The sequence below is a fragment of the Microtus pennsylvanicus genome, chromosome 2 (assembly GCF_037038515.1).
Source record: "Microtus pennsylvanicus isolate mMicPen1 chromosome 2, mMicPen1.hap1, whole genome shotgun sequence".
Lineage (NCBI taxonomy): Eukaryota > Metazoa > Chordata > Mammalia > Rodentia > Cricetidae > Microtus > Microtus pennsylvanicus.
The window spans coordinates 152744032-152771469 of NC_134580.1; the positions used below are offsets into that span (position 1 = coordinate 152744032).

A 27438-nucleotide genomic window follows, 5' to 3' on the forward strand; every position below is an offset into this window, starting at 1 on the left:
TGCCAAGAGGCAGTCCAGGAGTGGATTCCATTAGATATGAGCATCCATTGCGAGCCTGAGGCAGCTGAGGAGTGGATGTCATTCCATGGAAGAGGCCTTCGCACAGCTTTCCCGGATAAGCACCTTCAAGCCTGACTTCCGTCAAGATGAGTGATTGGCCCTGATTCACACACTGACTTTCTGCCTCACCTGCAGCCTACGCTCTGTAGCTGAGCAGCCTCTCCCTGAACTGCCTCTCCTCAGGCAAAGTCCTTTGCTGTCCAGACAGGCTGAGAACATCCCAGATTTCCAAGTTCAAGTTTCCCATATGGGTTCCTTAACTTCTAAAATTTGACAATGAATGTCGAGGAAAAATCAGGCAGTACTCTTCAGTACTTGCAGGAAAACTCCTCCAGTGGTTAACCATCCAAATCTACTTCATGATTCTGCTTCCACCCAATGGGGAACAACACAGGCAAGCCTTTGAAACTCCACCACAGGCACCATCTTTCTTAGTTTTCTTTGCTGACCTCCTTCTGAATGGTACCAGAAGTACCATCAGTATCAATTCCCATTTAGTTAGGATAGGAAGCATCTCCTTGACATGTGCTGAAATCTTGGTCCCCAGACAGTGGCTTTATTGAGACGTGATTGAGTTAATCCATTCATGAGCTCACAGTGAACAGGCTGTTAGCAGTACAGGGACTGTAGACAGAGACAGAGCAGTGGAGTGTGCGTGTGAAGGGTGAGTCAGGTCATGCTCCTGGCTTCTTCCTGCCTCTCTCTTCTTCTTTGCCATCATAAGATGGACAGTTTTTATCCATCATGTTCTTCTGCCATGATGGTTCGGTCTTCCCACATCCTACAAGCAATGGAACCAACCAACCATAAACCAAAACCTCACTTCTTGGGGGACCTCCCCGAGTGTCTGTAACACCAATACTTCTGTCAGCCATCCCTTCAGGGTAGTGTGTGTTTGTCCTAACATGCACCTCGAACTTCTTCCAGCCCAATCATTACTCCCTTTGAAACTCACGGTCACACTTTTGGGTATTTTTTTACAACATCACCCCATTTTATAGACTCAAAATTTGAGCTGTCTGGAGTTTCATCAACAGAACATCATAATCGAGTTGTTGAACCCACAAGACGTTACTCTCTTATAGTCATGGAGTAGAGATTCCAGACGTCAAGGTGTTGCTGCATGTCTTCCACAAACTCAAGGGGAGGATCCACCTTGCCCCTCCAGGTAGCCTTGGCTTGTGGCTGTATCACTACAGCCTTTGCCTGTGTCTTCATTTAGCTTCCCTTCCCTGTGACTTACTCCAAAATCCTTCTTCTCATACGGACATTATGAATGCATCCAGGGTCCACTCAGAAAATCCAGGTGCAGAACGGCTGCTGAAGGTCACCTTAGCAGGTTCAGAAATTACCATATATCTTCAGGAACAGGGCCTACCACTAGCCCACTGCCACCCTCCTGCCCTTCCAAAGGTTCTTCAGAGACAGGAAGCTGCTTGGGGATCTAGCTAGCCCTATTGTCTACTTCTGGGGAGAGCAAGCCCTTCTTTACACCGATCACTGGTCCAAATACTGCGAGTCACAGATTCCATAATTAAAGAACCAGTAGGTATTATGACATGTTACCACCCAACACTGCTGGGACACTACTTCCCACCAGGGTCCTAAGCATGAGCCACGAATGGAGCCAGATGATCCTTTATCAAATTCCACTCCTTACCCCACTCACCTTGGGCCCATCCCTCAACTAGCTACTCTCTTAGGAGCAGGATCCTCAATCCAGACGCAGAAGTCACCAACATCATCAAGACTAGCAGTCAAGTATACACCAGTCCCAGGGCTTTTTGTCACTGGCCAAGGTTTGAGAGTCTCTCGGGAGACTCGGGTTGCCCACCCGGCCCAGTGTTCCAGCCTTAGGAACAGACCCTTAGGAGGAGACCCTGTGCTGACCTGAAAGTGAGTCCGGATTTGCTCTTCAGGTTCCTCAGCAGCTCCAGCTGGTTCAGAGGTGGGATGAGTCTGGGGCAAGAGAGGAAGAAGTGAGTAGGCCTAACCTTCACAAGAGCTGAGGCTCAGCTCTGCACATCCACATCCCCCTCACCCTTGGGAGAAGGCAGCAGATGCCAGAGCATGGGTGTGGAACACCTGCAGCTCTGAGCTCAGCGCCTCCACCTCTCCCAAGCTCCAGGGCTCTCTCTCTCTCCTCTCATGTTGTTCCTGGGGCCTCAGACACAGGAAATGGTCAGGACCCAGCATGGACAGCAGGCCATGGGGGCCCATCCCTTACCTCCTCCCCTGACCTCCCTTCCAGTCTACTTCCCTGCCCCTGAAATTTTTCAAGGAGCCGCAAGCACGGCACCCCAACATATTCAAAGTCTCTTAAGTCCCCTGTGGGAGCTTCTTGGCTAGAATGGTATGGGGGAAGGTCACAGAAAAGGGCTTTGCCAGGCAAAGAGAAGCTCATTTCCGGGTCTATGGGATGTCAGCTTGGACAACTGAGGGGAAAGCTCTGGTATCAATCAGGCCCTGATGCCCTGGGGACCCTCATCAAGTAGCCTGACGGTTCCTTTTCCTGACCTGGCTGCACACAACTCTCAGCCCCATGCCTGGCCTCTGCCTGCCCGCCCTGGCACTTGGTCAGCCCATTGTCACAGCCACAGTCTCAGAGAAAACATGCTGCCATGTGGAAGGTGAATGACTCCCTTCCCGCATAGGGGCAAAAATCTCATCCCAACCCATTTTCGTCCTTAGACCCTCAGCTTCCCCTGGCAAATGCCTTTTTTTATAACCCCCCCTCATTTTAGGATAAACACAGTGGTCCCTTGGCTCCTGTGACCCCAAGTCCTGACACTCTTATCCCGATTCTGACACTACCTGCTTTAGGACAGCCTCACTCTGCAGATCCTCTTGTATCTCTTTCAGTACTGACCTCCTGGAGTCCCAACTACACACCCGGACCCTCAGGACCCTCGCTCTGTCCTTGTTCTTGTCTTTCATTCTTGGCCCCTCAGGTAAGAAACGCAGAACTTGGGTTCTAGTGCTTGGGTTCCTACAACACTTAGTCACCTCCTGGCCCATCACTGCCAGGCCTCCTCTCAGTGTGGTCATGGGAACCTCCTTCTGGAAATGTCCTCTCTTCCTCATCCTCCGCCTGCCTCACCTGGACTCTCACCATCTCTCTGCCCCACCCCACTCCATGAGCTCTTTCAATTAAGCCCAACAGTCTTGCTATTCTTCTGCTCAAACATTTAATGGCTTCCCACCACCTCCAACACAGAAGGAACACTGGGTTTCCTGGAAAACTAGTCTTGCTCTTCAATCTTGTTCCTCCACTCAGAGAGACCTACCCTGCACCTCTGGGCCACTACTGCTTCTGTCTTCTCCTCCCCTCTCCCTTTACCCCAGAGGCACAGGCTCTGGCAAGGATACCTATATCTGGGCCCCTCCTTGCTTCATAGCCACAGCCCCAGAGCCAGACCTAGAGGGTCGCTGAAAATGTTGGGAAGAAAAAAAAAAACAGAAGTCCCATGAGCTTCTCTCCTTACCCATTTCTGCCTCCCCTCCCCCAGGCCATTCACTGTCTCTTAACAAGTCAGCAAGAAAGCAGCAGCCTAGCAATCAAAGTTAGAGCTAGAACCCCGAGGGCCTCCCCTCCGCTTTTTCACCCAGCCCTGGGGCCTGGAGCAGAGTCCTTGGCACAGTTATGTCCCTTGGACCCCCACAACCACCACCACATCAGCCCGGGTTAGACACATGTAAAACCAGTCCTCCCAGCCACACTGGACGCATGCCTAGGACACACAAAGCAGCCACCAGGGGCAGACACATGGAAGTGGGGCCGTGCACATAGCTGGTCACCCCTAAGCAGTCACAGAGGCTTGAGGGAGGGGCAACCCCAGGAGAATACTGGCTGATCTGAGGATAGTGTTGGTCTCATGGGACAACTCCAGTCACACAGGTTGGGGACAGTGTGTGGCGTGTGTGTGTGTGTGTGTGTGTGTGTGTGTGTGTGTGTGTGTGTGTTTGGGGGCATCTTCTTTCTGGGTGTGGTACTGGCTGGAGAAGATGGGCTGAGGCGAGGAGGAGCAGGACAGGACACAGGTCTTCCATGTCCCAGGCGACTGGGAGCCCCAGGAAAGGCTGGACATTAGGATGCTACTTCCACAGCTGCCTGTGCCTCTGCCGTCTGGGAAGGAGAAATCCAAGGGCATTCCCAAGAGAACAACCCTTCTATTTTGAGAGTCCTAGTCCAGTCCCTACAAAAAAAAAAAGCTACAGGTTGCAGCTCCAGAAAAAAAGAACCTATACCTGCTCCCGGGCCAGGTCAGGAGGGACTTTATAGTGCTGTGCTGGTACATGGGTCTTCCTCCAGCACGGGCACCATGCAAGCAGGGAGGGGCTGGCTCGCCTTGTACAGGTAGGGTAAACCTTCTTGGGCAGCTCAGCTGCCTGCACACGAGCAAAAAATAAGCTTCATGCTTCTCAAATTGGCCCTAAACACAGCAAGGGGGATTCGCCACTCAAAATAATCTGTTTCCTGAGCCTTCACACTTTCTCCACTGTGGTATTAAGGCTCCAGGGTTGGAGATTCAGACTCTGGAAGGGAGCCCCTGGAACAGATGACCAGAGTATGATAACGGTCTGGGGTATGCTCCTGGTCCCAGACATGGGTCTCTCAGAAGCATGGTGAGTCCTATGACCACCACTCTGCTCGTAAGTGGGGCTGTGGGGGTGGAGTAGAGGCAGGGGTAGGGAATCAGCTGTAAGACAAGGCAGGAAGCAGGCCAAGGAACAAGACACACTGAGGACAAGGGATCCAGCAACGGGAAAGCAGCAGCTGAGGAAGCAGGAGTCAGAGAGGCAAGATGTGCTCACACTGGTCTAGAAGGAGCTACAGGTTAACACAGGGACTCCAGGCAGGGAGGGGCCACAGGGCGACAGGGTCCAACGATGGTAGCGTTAGAACTAAAGGGCAGGTACTCTGGGGTGGGATATAGGCTCTAAAGGGCTTGCCACACTCCGAACTCAGACAGACAAGAGCTACACACATCTCCCATCCCATGCATGTCCTACCTGGAGGCCCCATAGGTTTGAGTTTGCGAGCTTTCAAGGGTTTCACACACACACAGAGGGAAAAGAACCAAAAATTTTTAAAAGAACGGGATAAGAAAAAGAAAATGAAAAAAAAGTTGAGGGAAGTAGGGGAAACAACAGAATAAAGAAAATTAGCCCATAGCTCAGTCCTGTCCCAATGCCCTGCAAGGAGCATGGAGCTTGGGGCAGGGCCAGGCAAGGGCTCAGGGCTCCAGAGGAGCCTGGGGTGGGTGCTGAAGAAGGAATGGCAAGGCCATCTTTGTCCCAAGCAATGCCCGGCTGTGACTGATGCAGGCAGAGTGGTGGGTGGTCTATCTGACCATTGCCAGATCCCTGAAGATGATCCCCAGCCCAGGAGTCCTGGCAGAGCGCTGTGCCCATGCCACCTGGAGGTGACTTGGATGGATAGAAACAGGTGGGATGAAATGCTCTGACAGAGGCAATGAAGCTGAAGCTGGTCCAGCCTCTTCTCTCTCACAGCACCCAAGGCGCTCTGACTTAAAGCATCTGGCCTCCCATCTTCACCTCAGCTCAAGTTTTGTGCACACAATTTCCAAGCCAGTGCTGCTACCTGACTTCTGAGCAGTGGCCCTCAGTCCAGCTGACACTCTTCCCTCGTGACCCCCCAGAAAGGCACCTCCTGACCTCTTCCTGCTTTTTAGATCCTCGTGGGGTATCCTGTGCTCTGCCTTGCTAACGCACACGCTCACTCACTCACGCACACACTCACACTCACGTACACACATACACACACGTGCGTGCACACACTCACTCATGCACGCACACACGCTCACTCACTCACGCACACACTCACACTCACGTACACACACACACACGTGCGTGCACACACACTCACTCATGCACGCACACATGCTCACTCACTCACGCACACACACACACACAGTCACTCACTCACACATACCATCATCACCCTGGTCTCTTCTGGAGAACACAGTCAGAAGAATACAGTCACCACTGCCCTTCTTTGGCATTGCAGCACTAAGGCCATCACTCATCTCACGGAACAGCTTGGGGTGGGGATCACAACACAATGTTCCCCAAAGAGGAGTGGAAAGTAAAGGATGGGAACAAGAGTAAGAAATAAAAGCCACGACACTGTAAAACAAAGAACAAAATCAATACGGTGAAATAAACCACACAGAATCCTTTGTGGAAAAATACATACTCATGGGGGGAAAAAAAGAAATAAAAATCAATGGGGTAAAGAACAAATGGAAATTAAAAAGCAAACCACCGTGCAGGGTGGGGAGGCCGGGCCTGGCGCGGTACCTGTACATGGGGACAGTGACTGTACGTTCGTAGTACTGCCATGTGGAGTGCAGGTCGGTGCGTGACAGGTTAGTCGCATAGAATCTCCAGGCAGACTGCAGTGGAAAGAGGTGAGATGGTTGCGGCTGGGCTGAGGCTACCCCGCTCCAGGGACCTCATCGACATAGAACTGCAGCCCCTGTGCCTGTCCTCACCCCACAGCCTCAGGGTGTGGGAGATACTTGCTCTGGCTCACAGTGAGCCTTGGTGATCTTCCCTTCCGTCTCTCCTGACATCGAGTGGGTGACTTCATTGCCCTCCCCAGTCCAAACAAGACCTAACCCAACCCCATGAGACCTAGGGAGGGAGGTAAGGTAAGGAGGTAGCTCCTTCCTCCAGGCAAGATGGCGCAGGCTTGGTCTTCCTCACTGGCTCGGGCATCTTTCCATTCCCTATACTTTGTTGTTGTTGTTATGTTTTGTTTTGTATATGCAACACAATCCACACAACATAAAGTCCATCACTTTGACTGCTTTCAAGTACCCACGCCGTTGTGTCACCATGACCGCTATCTAACCACAGCTTCTCACCCTCAGAAAGGCATGCCCATCTGTCCACACTTCCATTCCAGCCTCCTCCCAGGCTCTGGCAACACCAGCCTTTTAGTCTCGAGAGATTCAACTGCTTTGGAAATTTCCTAACCGTGATTGTATGTATGGTCTGTTAGTTTCTTACATGGAGGGAAAGGCCCTCAGAGCTGACCTGAACTTCAGTGTGCACTCAGCTCCATCCCTTTCCTGACGAAACACTTGGTTGTACAGGTATGTCACATGCACTTTAATCATCCACCAGTGATCATAGCTATCCCATATTCTGGCTGTTGTGTATAGAGCATGATAAACACGGAAGCTTTTGGCTCAATACCTGTTTTGGGTTCTAACAAAGGAGAGAACGTGTGGGTAAGGAAACAATTCCATGTGTCACTTTCTTTTCTGTTTTTCTTTTCTTTTCGGTGCTGAGGGTAGAATCCAGAGCCTTGCACGTGGGAGCCAAGAGCTCTACCAGTGAGCCCAGCTCTGATTATTGTCTTCAGAGTGGTTGCTGTACCACACATCCCCTCAGTGATGTGTAAAGGCCCAATGCCACCAAGTCCCCACCAACACATATTTTCCATTTTTTAAAGTTTTAACCATTCCAGTGAGTGTGAAGTGGCATCTCATGATTTAATTTTCATTTCTCTAATAACATAGCATCTTTTCACAGGCTCATGGCCAGTTGTCTCTCTTCTTGGAAAAATGTCTCTTTGAGTCCCTTGCCTCAAAACCCTCCGAGTTGTTTGTCTTTTTGTGATTGAGTTTTTGGAGTTCTTTATATATTCTGGATATTAAATTCATTTCCAAACTTTTCTCCCATTCTATGGGTTGTCTTTTCATTCTTGAATGTCCTCTGAGGAACAAGTTTTTAATTTTAATGTTCTCTAATTGTTTTCTTTTGTTACCTTTGTGACTTTTGGTATCATACATAAAAGATAAAAACAATAAATCTTGTTTACTTCTAAAGTGTTTAATAGTCTTAACTCTTTTATTTAAGGCAAGGTCTCATTATACATCCCAGCCTAGCCTCAAGCTTGAGATCTTGCCTCCGTCTCCAGAGTTCTGGGAACACAAGCAAGCACCACATCATTGAAAAAGAAAACAAAACTCCAAACAGAGTATGATGTCTGTGGTACAGAACTTAGGAGGCTGAGGCAAGAGGATCACATGAGTTTGAGGCCAGCTTCTGTTACAAAACAAGCAAAAAAGCAGTAACAATAACAAAACCGGTCTCCATTTGTCCAACACCATGGATTGAAACAGTTCTCATCTGTAAGCAGCCTGCAGATGGGCTAACACAAATGGGCACTCACTGTTCTGCCGGTGTACCTGCCCTTACATGAAAACTACACCGTTTTGATGACCACAGCTTTGTAATTTAGAAGCTGAAAGTGTGAGTCCCCATACTTTGTTCTCCTGCTTCAGCACTGCCTGGATATTCAGAGTCTGTCATAATTCCATAGACACCTTAGGATTAGGGGTGGAAGTCGTTGGACTTATGACCAATGCAATGAACCTGCATATCAATGTTTGGGAAGAGCATTTTAACGAGATGAAGTCTTCTAGTCCATGAACATGGGATTACTTACTTTGGTCTCCATCAATAGTTCAGTTACATCAAGCACATGGAGTCCAGGTTGGTCAGACTGACTTCTACAGAATGGCGATACTTTGGGAGCTTAGGAGGCCCTGGTACCTCCTCTGAGACTCCCCTTCAGGCATTTTTCTGCTTGGGATCCAGAATCATACCCAAGTGATAAATCTCTTGAAAAACCAGTCTTTATACCCTTGCCCCTACCTCAAGGTTACTGGGGTCACCGCTAACCAAATCTTTGGCCCCCAAACATGCAGGAAGGCCAGCTTCACTCAGAGGAAGGACATTTTGATCAATTATTCTACAGCCTTGCATCATAAATGGGTTGGAGATATCTTGAAGCTCTTGAAGCCATCTTGAAGTCACGGGGAAAACTGTGCAGGTAAGGCAGAGAGACTTCACCCACAGATGTCCTCTGTCATTTGTGGGTAAAGCAGGGACAGCAAATGTTGTTGCTCTTTGGTGTCACTTCTGACTTTTGGAAGACTCATAGGCAGCTGCTGAATGGCCTTTGAGAGGAGTATATGAGGAGATACTCAATTTTTGCTGCCTTCTGTTAAACCTTTGGACCCCGTGGGCATGCAGTCATTTTCTTTTCAAATGGGCATTCTGGTTTTTTTGTTGTTGTTGTTTGGGTTTTTTTTTTTTGCTTTGTTTTGGTGTTTTTGCAATTATGAAACAGTAGCCATGTGTTTTGTGGTAAAAGCTATGTAATACATACACAAAAAGAGGCTGGACCCAAGGTCAAATCTGTGAAGGCCACACCGTTAGAAAAGAGAGACAGATATAGGGCCACATTCAGCTGGCAAGAAACCCTGGCCAGCTCTAGGGTCCAGCAGAAATATCTGTCTTCTTGCACACATGTTCAGATGTTCTACATTCCATCTGCCCCTAAATGATAAGGCCAGCTGGATAAGCTCAGTGAAGGAAGGCACAGTGTCCACAGCCTGAGCAGCTAGGCTGAATTAGCACAGATGTGGTTCAAGAGCCACTTGATGCCAAACTGCCAACATCTCTAAGCTGTGGGTCTCATGGCTGCAGAACGAATATGATGAGACACCTACCCACAGGGCACTGGAAGGATCTGCATGGTTACTGGGACAGTATGGCCTTAGCCAATAACCTGCTGGGAAGAGGGCCAGCTAGCATCACTACCGTGAGTCACTGGGTGTGTGTGACCTCAGGTTTTCTGAATTATTCTCATACTGAAAATAATCTTGTCTTCCAAGCATGGATCTATCCATAGACATGGAAAAGCCTGGTACAGCCATTGTCAATGCCAAAATCTTGGGGGGGGCTCCCTTCTAGGTAAGGTGGAATCAGAACGGGGGTTAGTCCTTGGCAGGGACTGAGGCTCACCTGGATCAGACCTGCTGCAGGGTTCCGCCGCTTCTCAAAGTGTTTTTGCCGGTGCTGCTCTTGGACTTTCAGAGCAAAGCCAGATCCCAAAATGCCCTGCAAGTCACTGAGGTCAGACCACACCCTGGGACCACGACCCTCCTCACCCCTTGCCTACAAGGCTTCCTGCATCCTTGGAATTCCCTAGCACCTCGTCACCTAGAGACCAGGCTTGGGGGACTCTCTGGTCAGATCCCAAACAGGAGCCCTCCTAACCTGCTCTGTCCACAAGGCAGCTGCAGCCAGCTGCCCTCTGCCATCCCCAGGGCAGCAGTTGGCACGCCCATCCTAATCTGTATAGGGTGAATGAGGACCCCACTGTCTAGGGTCATTCAGATGGGATAACCACAGAAGTCAACAGAGCTGTGTCAAAAGGCCTGGTCTGGTATGGGACCTCTCTAGGGAATGTGAACCCCATGGGGACAGTTCACAGGTGGCCTGTGGGCAAGTCTTACAGGGAGCCTCTGAGACACCCCCTAACATCCCGAGGGCAGGAAGGGGTGTAGGACTCACTGCAGGAAGGGCGAAGAATGAGACGCCAATGAGGGTAAACGTCGCGGCCAACAGCCTCCCGTTCCAGGTCTGAGGGTACTTGTCCCCGTAGCCAATGGTCGTCAGGGTGATCTGAGGGGCAGGAGGCTCCGGTCACTTGGGCAGACTGGCAATGGCCTACCAGAGGCCTTTAATCCCAGGCCAGACATCCCTGCTCAGTCGTGAGAAGCTCTCCCAAGTAGTTTGCCTGTATCTTTGGGGGCAGCTGGACACTGAAGCCACTCAGACTTGGGCTGGACACACATAACCCATGTTAGGGCAAAGCAAGGCTAGGGTCAGCAAGGCTGTCCTTTATCCTTCGATCCTACCAAACCCCAATCTCTCTTCATTCCCAAGACTCTAGGGAACACTTGAGATGGGTGGGCTACACAGTACACACCAGAACCAAACAAGGACAGCAGTTGCCATCAGGCGAGGTGCTGATGTATCTAAGCCCCTGCTCTGTGCTCAGAAGTAGGGGGCACCAGTGAACTGATAGGAAGTGCAAGGATGCCAGGGTCCATAGAGGGCAAGGAGAGTAGGATTCAGGGATGATGGGGAGGAGGGCAGTGGTGGCAGATAGGGGGTGGCCAAGAACACAAATGAGTAGCAATGAGGGGGCTGCATTTTAGGAACCAGCAGACATTTCAAAATACAAGAATTACTTCGAAACAATAACGATAAAATGTTTGCTTCAGTTCTGGGAGAGAAGAAAGGCCTAGGCCCAAAAATTTCTGAAGAGAATGGACTGCATCACCCTCCAGGACCCAGGGCCAGCTGGTTACACCTCAGATCTCCTGGGCGCCAAGCTGATTCCTGTGGCAGAGCCTGGGTACACAGACAGTCCAGCTGCTCCCGCCCTGTGCCCATCACACGCTCGCTATTGCTACTTACCTCCCAGCCTTAAATTCACTTCACTCCCACAGCCCTGCTCCTCCCCAGGAGGACATTAGGAAGATCATTAATAAACTACCCTGTGGCTTCATCCCCGGGGACGCTGTCTGATCCTCTCCCAGAGACTGCAAGTGCAGCACCTGTCTAGATCACCATCTCGTGGGTTTTCAGGTGACAACAGCCTCTTCCCTGAACCTCCAAGGAGTCCAGAGCATTGGAGTAGGAGGGACTACAAGAAATCCATTTCTCTCTGATTGGGATGGATCTCAGGACTAGTGTGGTCTTCAGAAAAAAAGGGATCCAGGAAGCCTGTCATCCTTGCCCACTCCAAGCAGAAGTCCAACGGTGTCTCACAGTCCCTCTGAAAAGGGACAATGGCAGGGGCTTCTGGAGTATCCAGAGTTCAGCATGGGGAGCCTCAGGCATAAAGGCCAGGTAAGGTTCTAGCATTTGGGCAGCAGCAAGTCGGTGTCATTGTCAGCAGGTTACAGACCATCAAAAAAAGCCCCAGAGAGTCAGGGCCCCCTTTGCAGTGTGTGTGTGTGTGTGTGTGTGTGTGTGTGTGTGTGTGTGTGGTCACTCAAGCTTTTACGTGGGTGCTGGAGATCCAAACTGAAACTTCCATGCTCTCCGGCAAGCAGGTGACGGGGACAAAGGAACCCAGTCTGTCCGCTACCACATCTACCAACACAATAACCACAGCACCCTCAACTGTCATCTCCATCATGACTACAGCCAGCCACCAGGGGGCCTCCAAGAGACATGCCCACCCCGGTCAGCCTAAGGGCTGTCAGGTCTCTCCTCCAGGTCCCAAGGGGCAGGGTATATCTTCAGGACAGAAAAAAAAGGGGGGGGACGTGGATGAGGAAGTGATTCATGACCAGGACTTACCAGGCCCCACCAGAGTGCATCTGCATAGGTGTCAAAGTGGTCATTCTCACCCTTCTCTGCCAAATACACCAGAAAGGAAGCCAGGATGAGGCAGAGGAATCCGATGTACCAGGCAGTCACCAGTTCCTGCAAAGGCAGGAGAACATACCATTGCCCCACTCGGGCCAACTCGGACAATGTCAAGCGTGAGAGCCCTGCTCTGAACTGTGCACCTCAGGGGCTTTGGAGGACAGAGTCCCCTCGTGAGGCCAACAAGGTACAGCTAGAGTAGACACTGGTCAGGGCCGGCAGCAGGGCTTGTCTGACAATCAAGGGTGACTTCTGGCCGACCAGCACAACTCTTTCAACTGAATATTTTAGACCTTGGAGCAGAGCATCCAACAGCCCAGTAAACATCCTGTTCTTGGCTGGGAACACATACCCCAAGCCAGGAACTGATGTCCCAGCACTGGATACTGTGGAGATATCCTCAAAAGGGGGTGCAGGCCTAAACAGGTATACACTCAGTTCCTAAAATTGAGAGTACAATAAAGGAAGGGAGAGACCAGGTTCCAGGGAGCTCAATTTCCCCAGGGTCCAGTGCCTGCTCCCACACCACCATGGCCAAAAAAGGGGGGACTAGCAGGATAGAGAGCATTTGACTCAATGAGTCCATCACGTGCATAGAGGCCCAATAGTACAGGTCTTGGCCACTGAGAACTCCTTCAACACAGATCGTGTGCCCACAGTCATCCCATGAGTTCCCTGGTCAGCAGCCACCACAAGCCACACCTTAAACAATCCCTACGCAGGTGATTCAGGCATAGTATCGATCCAGGCCCTCAGAACCAGGAAGGGAAACACTCAGCTACAGGGGCTGCCAGCTATAGGGAGGGCAGCTCAAACTAAAAATAGAAAAGAGCTTCTGGGGACAGGTGAGAAAGGAAGGGGGAAGATCGTCCATATCTGGTCCCTGGTTACATCCACTTTAGAGCACCCCCAGACTTTGGAGCCAGGGTAACCAGCAAGACCCAGGCTGGGCCAGGGCTCACCTTGCTGTGAGCATACACCACGGATCCCAGGAGCTTCCAGGTGCCACCCCTCCGGTCCATACGGATCATACGTAAGATTTGCAGGAACCGCAGGCTCCGAAGCGCAGATGTGGCAAAGACATTTCCCTGGGAGCCGGCAGCCAGCACAGCAATGGAGGCAATCAGCACCATGATATCTATGGAGACAGGCACAGTGCCCAGGGTCACCTCCTCTGGACCCCCAAAGGATCAATGGCCCCATAGACACACAAGATCATGTAGGGCCTGCGGAAGGGTGGTTCCCAGTGCCCACCCTGCCTACCTGTGGTGTCCAGGGAAGACTGCCCAGCACTTTGTCCCTCCCAACATCTAGGCCCTGTCAGCCAGGGACACCAACTCCAAGTCAGTAGTAAGAAAGGCTTCCAGAAGACTGTCCCCTTTCACTCAGCCCACAGTGGCCAAGACAGAAGCAACTCTTGCCCCACACCCAACTCTGGTGGCCATGTCGGCCAGGCCTCACCAATCACACAGAACGGCTTTCTGGCAAACTTGAGCCTGCCCCTCCAGCCTCGATACCGGCAGCAGCAGCCCGCAGCCCAAATCCTCACAAAGTACTCAACGCCAAACACCACGATGGTCACGATTTCCTGGGAGGTGGGAGGAGCACAGATGAAGACACTATCAGGTCTTAGGAAGACTGGCTGCATACTACACGGGCAGTCTCAGGACAGGGATAGATAAAGTCCCATGGCTCAGGAGCTAGAAGTTAGAGCTGCAGGTCTACCCCACAGGTCCCCCAGCTCACGTCAGCCAGGACTGAATCCCTTATAGATACACTTCTCCCAGGGCTCACTGCTATCAGCAAGTCCTGGCCTGTAGACCGCCAGAGGAATCACCCTTCCTGCCTCCCTTCTGAGCAATATCTGTCCTGTTTGAGATGGCGTGGGAGGCTCTGGTGTCAGGGTACTGGGTGGGCACACTGACACTGGCACTGAGCGAGCTCTCAGTCAAAGCGAAGGGAGAGCGGGTTCCTCTAGAATTCAGGCAGCCCCGGGGCAGTGGGGGCAAAGTGGGTGGAAGAACATCCTAGTGGGATCGCTCTCCTTGAAGGGCCACCTCCGTTACCAATGGCAACAGAGCAATTACGTACTGTTTCCATGACGCCCACCCCAGCCCCATCGCAGGATTTATGTGAGTGAGCATCACGGCCTCCCACCCCTTCACCCACATCTTCTGTGGAGCACCCACACTTCCAGTGGAAACACCTATGCACTTAGACTCCAGAGAGCCGGGTGGGAAGGAGAGGCGGTGAGAGCTGTTTGTTGTGATGTCACTTCTGCTATGGACTGGGAGTCTGGGAAGGGGCTTGAGGTCTGCATCACAAAGCCGGAAGCAACGCTGGCTGTGGATGCAAGAAAGCCTTCTGCTCTGGAGGAGCCCTGGATACAAAGGCCTGACTCGCTCAAACACTCAGGGTTAGGGACATAACTGGAGGGCTCCAAGACTTGAGAGGAAGACTACAGCAGAGGTTTCACCATGGGATCAACCAGGGCTCTTTTCCTCTCCTCCCTGCTGCCCTGCCCAAGGGTGCAGCTTACCAAGATGTAGAGGGCCCCCTCTGAGCTCTTCTCGTACTCCTTGATGGTGGAAAATACAGAAAGCACAAGGCAGGAGAAGACCAAGAGAAACCTGCAGGTGGTGAGAGGCACGCGGTTAGTGGGCCAGCCTGGGATGACAGTCGCTGGAGGGCCCTCAGAGAGTAGCAGGGAGAGCACAGTTCTCCCCGTTTCCTACCCAAGACTCTCTAATCACACTGATTGCTGGCCAGGCCCCCTCCCTTTCTCTGGTCTATCCGGTTTGGGTCCTGACAGCCTTAGCTAGTGCAAGAGCAATTAAAAGAACCAACCCCCACACTGCCCCACAGAAGACAAACATTCATCCTTTTTCACGAAATGCGACACTTCCTCCCTGGGTTCAGAGGCAGAAAGCTTCTCTTCCTACTGGATTTGGTGCTGAGTAAGAACTTCTCAGCTCATCGTTCTAGCCTTGCCCTCGCTGTCATAGTCTCTCCATCTCCCCTTCCTGGAGATGTAGAGACCCCTGCTGACCAGTGTATGCTGTAATTATTCCGTTCCCCTTTTTTACCTGACCCTCCCTGGCCTACCAAAATTCTCCTGCAAGACCTCTGCCTCTTTCATGGCTATGCGCATCCTCTGACAAGCTGTATGCTTTCTGACAAGCTGTATGCTCTCTCCCTTATCCAACCCCAGAGGACAAGTGCCTACCACAGGAGCCCAGCTTGCAGCCTTTGACAAGGGCACACCAAGCGACCTAAACACATGATAATACACGGCAATAACACTGCCAGCTGAGGACCACCACACCCACACCTTATCCCGGGAGACTGGAACAGCTGCAGCTAAATCACCAGAGACAGACTCTAGAGCCGGTGAGATGCTCAGCAGGTAAAGACGCTTGCTGTCAACCTCAGGACCTGAGTTTCATCCCCTAGACCACATGGTAGGAGAAAACCAATTCCCATAAAGGGAATGGGGTGGAGGAAAAAGAGGGAGACGGGGAGAGGGGGAGAGAGAGAGAGAGAGAGAGAGAGAGAGAGAGAGAGAGAGAACTATAATAAAAAATTTTAAACAGAAAATGAAAACTCCAAACTCCAATACAAATGAGCCTCGCAGGTGTGCATGGGATATGTGTGTGTGTCAGGAACCCACCTCTTAGGCAGCTCCCCTGAAGATGACAACCCATCACACAAAAGAGGTACATCCAACACGGAGCCATGGGTTCCTGTGCATGGAACATGCTTGGCCACAAGGCACCAAGAAGAACTTCACGTCCATCAGAACCACAAGAACTCTTGCTCCAAGAGTTTCTCGGGCCTGTTTCCTCCTGCCAGCCGTCCCCTGCTACCTTCAAAAGCCAGGCGTCCAACCACATGCCCAGCACACAATGATAGCAATGATGATGACCATGTCAACAGAGCTACCATGCTCCTGTTGGGCCTCTGTGTCCTCCTGTGACCCCTACCTTTGGATAGCAGACAAGTCCAGAGGGTCGGGTTCCTTCCACACAAATCTCCCTCTCAGCCTAATGTGTGGCACCGGCCACTGTCCCCACCCGTTAGTTCACAACTTCCCTCTTGCCACTCTGATTTATGCGACTGCAGGCTCAGGGTGCTGTCCATGAGGGCATGCTCCCTTGGGTGGTCACCTCCAGCCCAGACAGGTTTGGAGCACAGCACAATGGAATTGCGCCCAGAGATCTCCAGGAAAACCAGGAGTGTTAAGTACACAGAATTGTCCTCTCAGAGGAATGGACTTAAAACCTGTTCCTCTATCCAGAAAGCTGGGAACTGGAGGTGATTCACAGCCTGGTGATGTGCGTTATCTGCTGGGCCAGGGATATCAAGCTCCCACAGCCAGGACCAGAGGTGGCGAATCGTCCAAATGACCTCTACTATAGCCATATGACTGAGACCAGGCCAGATCCTTCCTTAGGCCCGAAAGCTAATACAGGTAGCCCATCTCTTGGAAGAAATGACATGTACCCTGAGTAGAGTTTCAATGTAATTATGCCTCCTTGTATACCAGGGATTGTATTACACTCGGAAAATTTCCCCCAAATTCTATTGTGTTTAAACATGCTGACAATAAGCCCCACCCCACCCCCACCCCCGGCATCAGACTCTCTAGATCCTAGAGACTAGAAAGTTTGATCCAGGTTGAAAGAGTCAGCGAACCAGGTTTCATTCTCACCTCGGCACAGTTTGCTTCCCTACCTGCCATGACCACCTGCAGGGTCCTCCTCACAGACATACCCCTTGTCACGTGTCTCTTTGGGGATCACTTCAAACACAAACACAACCACTTGTCTTTGAGTTGCTGTTATCAGTGTGGGGAGCGTGTGCCTTCTCTCCTGTAAGGCACAGACATACTCTACCTCCTAACTGTCTTTTCTAGTCCAGGGTTCGGAGTGCTCACGGATAAAATCCTAGCCAGCCAATGCCAGAAGTACCAGCCCAGGATTTTTGCTCAGACAACCAGGACAAAGGTGACCCTTTCCACCTGGAAAATGGTTTTAGCCTAGGAAATTAGTCTGTGAGTTAAGTCCCAGGGAACCAGCCACAGGCAGATGGGGAAGAGAAAAAGCACACAGCTGAGCCCTCCCATCCAGGTCTGCCAGAACCCCTGGAGCTGCGGGAGATGACGCCCATCACTAAAGATGCTGCATCTGGTTTCTGGTCCTGCAGATTAAAGACTTCTAACTTTTCTAGGCTGTAAGTGGCTGAGGGTCAGGGAAGGTCTTTCTACAATATCACCACTCATCACAATGGTGCTGTGGTCTACCTCGCCTTGGCCCCTTCCCTTCAGACAACCACAACCAATAAGACATAAGGCAGAAAACAAGGAGCTGTGGGTTCTGTTTGGTTGGCAGAGTTCCTGCCTAACATACACAAGTCCCTGGGTTTGGTACCCAGCAGAGTATAAGCCAGGCATGGTGATACCTACCTATCATTCCAGCACTCAGGAGGTAGAGGCAGGAGAATCCTAAACCCCCAAGCTGGGTCCCACATCCTGAGAGGAAACAGTACACAGCACACAGGTCCAAAGGCCCACTGTCTAGGTGAAGAGCCTAGGACCACTAGTCTGGATTCTCAGACCCTCAAGGTCCTGGTCCCACATTCCCAAAGCATAACTGGCCCATCGGGATAGCGACAGAAATTCAAGCACTTCATTGATAGAGCCTGACACATATCAGTAATCAATACATACCCATCCTGTGCAATCATCAGTTGCTCACCTGGTCGCCTGAACTCAGGGACCTGCTGCAGGCCTTACTCATAGAGGCTTACTATCTCATCCCCCATTCTGCAGGCTCCTGGCTCCATGATTCCAAGTACCTAAACTCTGCAGAGCGTGATCTGTACTATGGTTTCTGACGAAAGCGTCCATCACATCTGAAAACACAGCAGCACCAAGACGTGCTTGGCCAATGGCATATACTAGCACAGCCACACTGAAATAGACAAATGACTTGCATAGGTAAGGAAAGGATAAGGGGGCTTAGCCATGTGCTTGGGGATCCCAGGTGAGTTAGCCGTCAAAGGGGAATGCCCTGATGATATTCTAGGGCTGCCATGGGAAGAGATTTGGGGCCAGGTGCCACCAGCAAATGTCTCCATCACTCAACACTGATCTCACCAACATCTACCCAGGACCTGGTTACCCTGCTCTCAAAATGCCAACTAGCAGGTACCATCAAGACCCATGCAAGCTGGTGAATATACCATGCCATGACCTATGCAATATGCCAGCAGGCATATATCCAGCCCAAGAGGATGGTGAGGTTGGGATGGTACTCTCAGAAAGACACAGGGAACTGGCCAAGGGAGATAAACGAAGTATAGAGTTCAAACACCGAAAAGTAACTCCAAGAGACTGAGAGGAAGTCAGCTTGCATGAGAGACAGTGTACCCTATCACTCTGATCACCAGTCAGAAGTCAAGACACCATTTTCCCCCAGCGAGAGATGAGGATGCCGCAGGGGCCCACACTGTATGTTCCAGCTTGAATCAGGCCACAGCAGCGGATAGCCAGCAGCATTCAGGAAGCATCTGTCACCAGGATCCTCAACCTTAGCCTTAACCAAAGCTCCACCAACACTGGCCCAGAAGAGACGCACGGTCCCTGATGATCTTCCTGGACTTAGGTCCCAGGTTTGTGGCTCCTGAGAGCACCCAGCCCTGGAGCCCCGGGCTTCCGACAGGTCCCAGGTTTGTGGCTCTGAGAGCGAGCACCCAGCCCTGAAGAGGCTCTGGCGGCAGTGGCGGCTGCTGGAGCGATCAGAACAACACAAAAGCCGCAGTCACATTTCAAAACTGCAATTAATTTCCTTTGCTCATTAGTCAATTTGTTCAATTAACTAAGCACTGAAAAGATAAATAAAAGAAAGTACAGACATCTCGAATGCCTCCTAGCACTTATTCCGACTGCCTGGGTGTCTACTCCCAACGTGGGCAGCAGGAAAGGAGAGGGAAGGCTAACGGAGATGCCCGTGCCCTGATAAAGGTCACGGAGGCTTGAGAAGCGATGAAAACACGAGAGGAACACGGAAGCACACCAGGAGCAGCTTAGCCTGGCAGGAACCCAGAGGAAGTTTCCACAAAGAGGGGTCCCTGGGGCCAGGGCCTGCGTAGTAACGAGGAGTTAGCTTGGCCAGAAGGGAAGCAGGGAAGGTGTTTTGACAGAAGAATGATTTGGCAGAGAGGATGGATATGTGCTGGACCTGGACAGAAAGGAATTCAGGGCCAGGGACAGACCTTCAAGGGCAGACCTCAAAAACAGAGAATCCACACTTAGTTCAGAAAATCCAGCTCCCCGTGGTACAACATATTGTTTTATGTTAAAAAGACCGAAGGGACCCTGTCTTCCTATTACCAATCTCACTTAACCCTTCCTGTACCAGTATTCCCTCCCTGCCCCTTCATACCATCTGCATTCTGATCCCGCCCTTGAAACCTCCCTGTTTTCCCTGAGTGTTTTCTTGGGCTTCTTGGCTTCATGCACAAGACCCGTGCAAGATCAAACCAGAATGGAAGAGCGAGGCGGTCGTGAAGTCCCACCTCTGGCTGAAGAGCTATTGGCAGATTAGGCATGCTGGGTGAGATGGAGCCCATTGTCTTCAAGGATCCTGCCCCCAGGAGGCTATCTATCCCCCAGCCCATGGCCTGACACTCACTACACATTAGCAACACCAAGTGAACTCAGTAGGTTTTTTTAAAAAAGAACGCATGAAGATGGGAGAAAAAAAATGGTGGTGGGTGGATAAGGGAGCAATGAGAGAGGGGATGGTGGTGAGTTTAAAAACACATTATATGCATGTGTGAAATCTCAAACAATAAAAAAGTGAAGAATAAATTTATCCAGGTTTTTCCCATAAAAAAAACTAAAAAAAAGAAAAGAAAAAAAAATCACTGAATCTGAGCCAATGAGATAGCTCCGCAGGAAAAAGAGTCTGCCACCTGATCCGATGACCTGATCAGTCAGACCCAAATTTAAATAAAAGCCACCGAGGCAGAGGTGCCAGTTAACCAAGCCCTCTCAGAACATTCTAGGGGCCCTACAGGCAGGGGCATGTATGAATGTGGCTATGATGTCCTGGTTATACAAAGCCAATGGCGGGAACATAAACCTAGTTCCCCAAAACACTCTCATGCAGCCAGCGGGTTATAGATCAACCACCGTACAGAGAAAAACCACTCTGGAGCCCTGCTACCCCAGCAGCCTCCAGAAAGTGCCTGCCATGGCTCCTCCACTCCATGGTTTGTTTTTTAAGTTTTCAGAACAGACAGAGCAGATGGCCCCCTCCAGGAAGGCTGGTGCAGGGGAGGCTGCGAGGGACACACAGGAAGAGCAGCGCCCACGCTGCTCTTGGAAGCTCAGAGACAGGAAGGAGCTCAGGCTGTGTGACCAGGCTCCTCCCAGGCAGGAAGCCTCCAAGGAGAGGGGGCCTAGCCTAGCCATGCCTCCAGGCCCAAGACGACTACCTAGACACTCGTAACCCATCCACCTGTAAGTACCTCAGTGACGTGACTGTCCCATCCAGCACATACCAGCCCCAACACATCCCACACTCATGTCCGCTTTAGAGATGAGGAGGGGCACTGGGGCTCTAGAAGGTAGGGCTCTTCCTACCTTCTAACCTTGGGAGGGGTAATGGATGCTCCCCTAATCTCTAGCCTCTATGATGTGGTACTTCACAGGATCCAGGTCTCCGCCTCAGTATGGGGGAGAAATGACAACAGGAGAACCATAGAGGTCTCCCTCAGACCTACCCCCTACACAAGGCTAGCCTCCTCCAGGCTAAGCCATCATGTGTCAGTGGTCATTCAACCACGGGCAGAAACTGTCCTGGGAATGTCCATCCCCTCCCTTCCCCCCTGCCCTGCTATGCTGTGTTCTGTTTTCTGACAACTCATAGGAACTGCGATAGGAAGATAAGCAGCATCTTCCTTCCCCTCTGAGAGAAGACAGGAACCCTGGGGGTACTCAGCCAGCATGAGCACCAGTGTTCACAGGGCCTGGCACCATCCACTGGAACCGGCCGTCACAAGAATTGTCCCTGTGACAAACATTCAGACTTGAATTCAGCATTGTCTTCAACCAGATGGGGCTGGGGAAACATGGGAGAAGCAGTTTTGGGAGCTCCAAGCCATGAGACACCCTCTGACACTTGGCCAAATCTCCCCCACAGCACCCCCAAACCAAGGTTAGGAGCCTTGGATGAGAAAAGGTTCATCACAGTCTGCAGCGCAGCCATCGCTAAGTCTGGAGGCTCAGAAAGAACAAGAGGCCTGGGTCAGGAAGAGGGCTGGTTTCTCTGCAGCCAAGAATTACAACACAAGGGGTTTCGGGGCTAATTATGATAATAGATTCAACTTCAGGAGGCTTCCCTGACAGCAGTTGCCAAGGAGACCAGCATCACGAGCAGCTGGTCCCCAGCCCCAGATTTCAAGAGCCAAAAAGGAGCAAGGCAGGGACCTCAGACAGTCCTTGGCAACCCACCCTAGCTCGGAGAAAGTCACCTAGAAATGAAGCTTGCATGGAACTGTTCTGAAACTGGAGACATATCCAGGCCCAAATCACAAGAAACCACTGGGAGAATTAGAGCCAGGCTATCTTTATCCAGCAGCTAGAGGGACTTCTCAACTCTGGGTAGAGGATGATCACTTGAACCAGAATACAGAAGAGAGGAGACAGGCTGGGAGCAAAGGTGGGGGATGGGCAAAGACGCAGGGCCAAGTGGCCCTCAGTCAGGCCCAGAAGCACCTCCTAGTGGTCAGTGGCAACTGGTGCAAGCCTACGTTGTCGAGGGCACAGTTTGGATATGTATGCAGCCAATGCAAGGATCCCTGCACACTTGGAAGGCTGCCACCCCAAGGAAACACTCCTCCCGCCTCTTCAGTCTTATAACAGGGAATCTTTCTCTTCTAGAAAAACATAACAAAGGTGCTGCCATCTCCTCCCAATACTGCCTCCCACTGGCTAGCCCACTGCCAGACCCAGAACACACTCCAGCCTGGATCCTGACGCAAAGGCTGCCCCAAGGAGGCCAGGGTCCACTATCCTATTGCATGTTTGGTAACTGAAGAAGATCTAATGTCTGGACAGTAAAGGAAGACAGGTTAGCACAGACCTCCAGCCCTGCCCACAACTTTTAGACTACTGAGAGCTGGCTCCACGCGCTGAAAGTCTCAGCTGGCATACTTCACGCCAGGTGTTATGACCCTAAACGCAGACAGCTGCTCTTGCCCCCACTTACAAACGGTAAAAAAGATTCTCCGCGGCCACTGGCGTGACCCACATGGGATTCAACTACAGCAGGTGAAGTTACCCTGTATGGGAACCCCGTCCATAGAAGGGAATCATATGCCTACACGGGATCCCCACCACCATAATCCCCATTCCCATAAGGCTGGGCCTCTCCTGCTCTGAGGCGGGAGCACTGTAAGGCCCGAAGAGGGCAGCCACCGTGAGGCCACGCACATCCCCTCTGGTGCAGATCACACATGACTCCCCAAGGACCTCCTGCCGCCTCGTCCATTAGGCGCAGGCAGCGCTGTAACCTGGAATCTAATTTCTGCCCCTAATAAACTGCTCTGCTGCCAGGACGACTGCCTCCTTCAATGTCGGAAATGGAGCGGAGCTGGGATGCTGATGGCTGCTCATCCCCTGGACTTGGACAGGACGGAGGGAGGCCCTCTCTCATGCTGCCCTGCCCCGGAGGAGTACTGGCCTGTCTGTCACACCAAGGTCCATCTACCCAACCCAGAGCCACTCACCAGAGCATAAAGTCCTCAAGAAGTGAGAGGAAGCTGCCCAGGAGAGACAGACAAGGCCCAGCACACACCAGATGCTCTGAAAATGCCTTAGACCCTGAAGACCGCAGCTCAGGAAGCCCCAGGTTCTCAGAGGCTCGGCTGCTGACTCAGCATTCGAGACCTCCACAAATGGCCCCCATCTTGTCCCTCATCTCCAAACACCAAGGTCTGGAGGGATTCTCATGGCCCCCCTCATCCCCGCTGACCGACAATGGTTATCTCAAGGATGAGGTTGCTACAGAGGTCTGGAGCTTCCACTGCCCCTGGCCCACGCCTACACATTGCTCTCTTGTTATTCATCCCATCAGAAGTCCAAGATTCACAGGGACTCCAGCCTCAGAAGCTGCTACAGACACCATTAGGCTCCCCCCAGAAAGCCCAGGTATCTGCTACAGGCACAGATGGCCAAGCTGAGGACCATGGAGGACTCGGCTTGGCAGAAACCTGCCAGCTCAGCACAGGAAGAGCCCTACCCAGGCACCACCTCAGGACCTGACACCTCTTACATGAGATCCCTGGATACTAAACCTCCACAAGGTTAGTTTACTCCCATTAGTCTCCATGGGTGCCGGCCAGAGCTCGGTATATATCAGCTATAGCTGTCCCGGGCCTACACTGCATCCCTGTCTGTCGAATCACCCAAGAAGGCAGCCCGACTGAAGGCTCATAGCCCTGAACCTAGCATCTTTACCCCTTCCCAGGAGTTTATCTCTGCCCTCCCCTCCAGGATGCCCCATGCCAGTCCGCTGTGCAGCCTCCTGAGACCACAGAAAACCTGTCCCATCTCAATCCCAGGAGCGGCCAGAGTTGCGGTGGAAATGTGTGTCAGCGGGTTCAAAGCTCTATGCTGGCCCCAGGGCCCTAAGATCCTGGCCATACCTGGTTCTTTCCTTACTCCTTTCCACTCTTTCTCAGCCTTGCCATGACCCTCCCATCCCTCGGGGCCTTTGTACATCTCCTTTTGATACCTGGAGCTTCCTTCTACTCACACAATCCAGAGTAGCGTTTTCTCCAGACTCTCCTTCCTCAAGCAAGTTCACTTTCACTGAGGACACATCTCATCTGTTCTGTCCTCCCCAATGCCCAGAAAGCCACGCCCACACCTGTACACAGGCCATAGGTCCTGACTAGTGGGATCCTGCCCTGACCATACTGGAGCCAGCTCCAGAACACGTGTTCGTGCCTGTTCCAGCATCACTTGGGGGTTCTTCGTGCTGTTCACAAGCACGACCAAGAAGGCCAAGACAGAAGGAAGTCAGTACGGTGTGTAGGTCTGAGCACAGATGAGATCGGGGCTGCACAAGACCCTGGCCACCCTAAGCCTGGCATGGCGCAAAAGCAGCTGACCACAGACAACACTGTGTCCCCAGAGAAATTACATGGCAACTGGGCTTGCATTGCCTAATGATACAGATAACCCACGTATCCATCAGCAGACAGATGAACAGACAAAATAGACCCCCGGCCACCCACAGAAAGAAGTAAGGCTCCACTGCCCTACAACCCAGGCACTCAGAGGAAGCCGCACATGGGGAAAAGCACTGGAACCAACCTATCACAGACAGGAAGAGATCAATGAGCACCAGGACATGGAAATGGGCACTGTGGGGAACTGCCCATAGAGACCTGAGTCCTTGACAACACAGAGCACTGCTGGCCACGTGGTAATTCCCCAAACTACCCTCGATTTATTCACCCACAAATGGTAAGGGTTATGCTAGGAGAATTTCATCTCAGTTTTAAAAGACAACAGGCAAGCAGAGTAAATTATTTCTCCAGAGTGGTTAGCGCTGTGCTCCAAGCAATACTTCTGCTTTAGGGTCTCTTTGTAAAAGGACAGTCTGCATGCTCTCCAGAGACTCCCTAGCCTGTGATCACTGGGCTCCATGGGGCCATCCTGGTGAAAATGGAGATAAAGAGGAAGGGTGCTCTCTGGGGCCTCTGGGACAAGACCAACCCAGTCTCTCTGGGAAGACTTGAGAATATATGGTGTTTCCAGATCGTGAAAGAACCTCAGCAACTATGGACTTGGCATCACCCCTTCCAGAACATGCCCTCTCCCACCATTGAAAAGATGATGCCCTTGGTCAGTACCAGTGCCCGTCCCTCCGTGCCCAGGCTCTCCTTTCCGTACCCACTATTCCTTGATACTCAACCCCCAACACAGATACTTCCGAACTTAGCCAGAGCTCCTCCCCCCATAGGCCCCACCTTGCAACTGTGAGGGGTAGAAGCGGCTTATAGAAGTCCTCATGAAAGTGACATTTCTCCCTAGCTGCTGCTGATGAAAGATCACCATGGAACCTCAACCCCTCCTGAATGTGAATCTCCATTTTCTTCCATGGTTCAGGCGGTCCATCAGGTGTTCGTGGTACTCCAACAACGGCTTTCCTGACAGAATACCTCCCAGGCCTCCCCATCCACTATCCCAAGTTAGATGGACAGCCATGCCCCTGCCTCCTGCCCAGGCTGTGCTCCTGGGCTGGCTCCACAGCTCACAGCATTGATTCCTGATCATTACTGAATACTTTTTTCCACAACGTGCACAGCTCCCTTGATGGAGATCTCATCCCTCAAACAGAAGCTCGTCCTGATATTAGCCTCTCCTGGGCCACACCAGGGCCTCTCTTGCTCCTTACCAGACTTCCCAATGATCCAAATGAACGGAGCAAGGGACGGGGCCATAATCAGAAACACAGCCTGCAGAAATGACCCAGCTGCACAGGATATACCATGGACAGACATACAGGCTTACAGGACACTAACTCAGACACTAACCTGGGTGTCCCCAAGTGAACTAGATGGAATGACAAACAGTCCCTAGGAGAAGACACAGCACAGAACAGATGATCCATAAGGAAACCCCAGTGTGGTGTGAACACAGGATAGAAACCAGACTCCAGGTCTCGTTTTGCTCTACAAACTCACAGAAAGGCAGAGGATGGAAATCTCTACACACTTCTTGTTTTCCAGCATGTTCCCAGTTTGCTACACTGGGGATATAATAAAAACGGAAAAGAAATAATATCCATAACTAAGCGCTTCTGTGAGAGACAAAGCAAGCTGGTCATACCAACGCCTCCAGAGCTGTCCGCCCACACAGTTCCTTCTGCATGCCAGAATTCAGCACCTGGCTAATTCAACTAGGTGTCACGGAGCGCCGTTATGGAGAAGTTCTTCTCATGCTGACCCAGGAAGAAGGAAACCTCCCTGTGCCTTTGACTCATAGTCCCTACTCCCCCATAGAAATCATCCCCCAAGCTCTTGTGCCTTCCAGGGCTAACAACTGAGCTGAGCCTCATTTTGTGGGAAGGCGGGAGCAGCAATCACAGCTTGGAGCTTTTCACCCAAAAGAAAATACGACCGTGCACTTGAATCCAGGACCACGGTCAGCACCACGGAACCATTCCCGCTCCCCCACACTCCCGCCCCATCCTTTTCCTGACCCTTCCCAATTCCAGAAACCCCCACCTCCTCCCCAAGTGCAGCAGGCCTTCCTCTGTGCTGGCCATCTGAACAGAAGGGGTGACAAGAACGGTCCAGACCCTTGCCTTGCTCCACATTGCTGTCCTCCACCAGAGGCTTTCTACAAACGAATAACACCAAGCACCGAATCCGTACATCCAGCCTGAAGAGAAATACTGGTTTTGGATGAGAACATTTTCACAGCAATCTAAAGCTTTTTGCCATATCTCCTACAGCCCAGACGTGTGTATTAAGACATCCAGGGGCCTCACAGCGGCAATATTAGCAGAGGCAGAAGCTCAGATATGTCCTTCATTTCCATCAACAAGGAACCCTTCACACACATTAGGGTGTGCCCAGGCAGCGGGCCTGGAGTGGGGTTGGGCACCTCCCCCACACTCAGTACAGGAAAATGCCAGGACTGGCAGGGTAAAGGTAGCAAAAACAAGGCTATTAAAGATTCCACCTGGTCTAAAAATGTACCCTGGGAATACGTATAAACCATATCTCTAGAGGAAAGAATAGGCTGGAAGACACAGCTAAGCAGTAAGAAGGCCAGTCTGGAGAATCTCTGCACTGCTAACCACCTCATACAGCCCCAGGTTTTTCCACTGGACTGCCGTGTGATTCATGTGAATTTTGCCTATTCTGGAAGTAAGGGCTGAAAAGGGTGAATAATGCCCTCCACCTAGTTCTAATAACTACACACACACACACACACAAGGATGCATGCACACACACATACACATGTGCACACGCATGCACACGCACACACACATGCACGCACACACGTGCGCACACACG

At 51.5% G+C, this 27438-nt stretch overlaps 1 protein-coding gene across 18 annotated transcripts in view; it reads right to left on the bottom strand.

The window, feature by feature from the left end:
* Kcnq2 (potassium voltage-gated channel subfamily Q member 2) overlaps nucleotides 1-27438 on the bottom strand; it is a 59290-nt gene that overhangs the window by 23450 nt on the left and 8402 nt on the right. For 10 of the 18 annotated variants that reach the window (XM_075963364.1, XM_075963363.1, XM_075963355.1 and 7 more), the window contains exons 2-10: nucleotides 14873-14963; nucleotides 13795-13921; nucleotides 13296-13471; nucleotides 12265-12390; nucleotides 10462-10572; nucleotides 9910-10005; nucleotides 6385-6479; nucleotides 5074-5103; nucleotides 1951-2019 (exon numbers count right to left, since the gene is read on the bottom strand). In XM_075963364.1, the coding sequence (XP_075819479.1) occupies nucleotides 1951-2019; nucleotides 5074-5103; nucleotides 6385-6479; nucleotides 9910-10005; nucleotides 10462-10572; nucleotides 12265-12390; nucleotides 13296-13471; nucleotides 13795-13921; nucleotides 14873-14963 (921 nt within the window). The remainder of the gene's footprint in view (nucleotides 1-1950; nucleotides 2020-5073; nucleotides 5104-6384; nucleotides 6480-9909; nucleotides 10006-10461; nucleotides 10573-12264; nucleotides 12391-13295; nucleotides 13472-13794; nucleotides 13922-14872; nucleotides 14964-27438) is intronic. The other 8 variants (XM_075963358.1, XM_075963362.1, XM_075963354.1 and 5 more) reach the window with 1 other exon arrangement.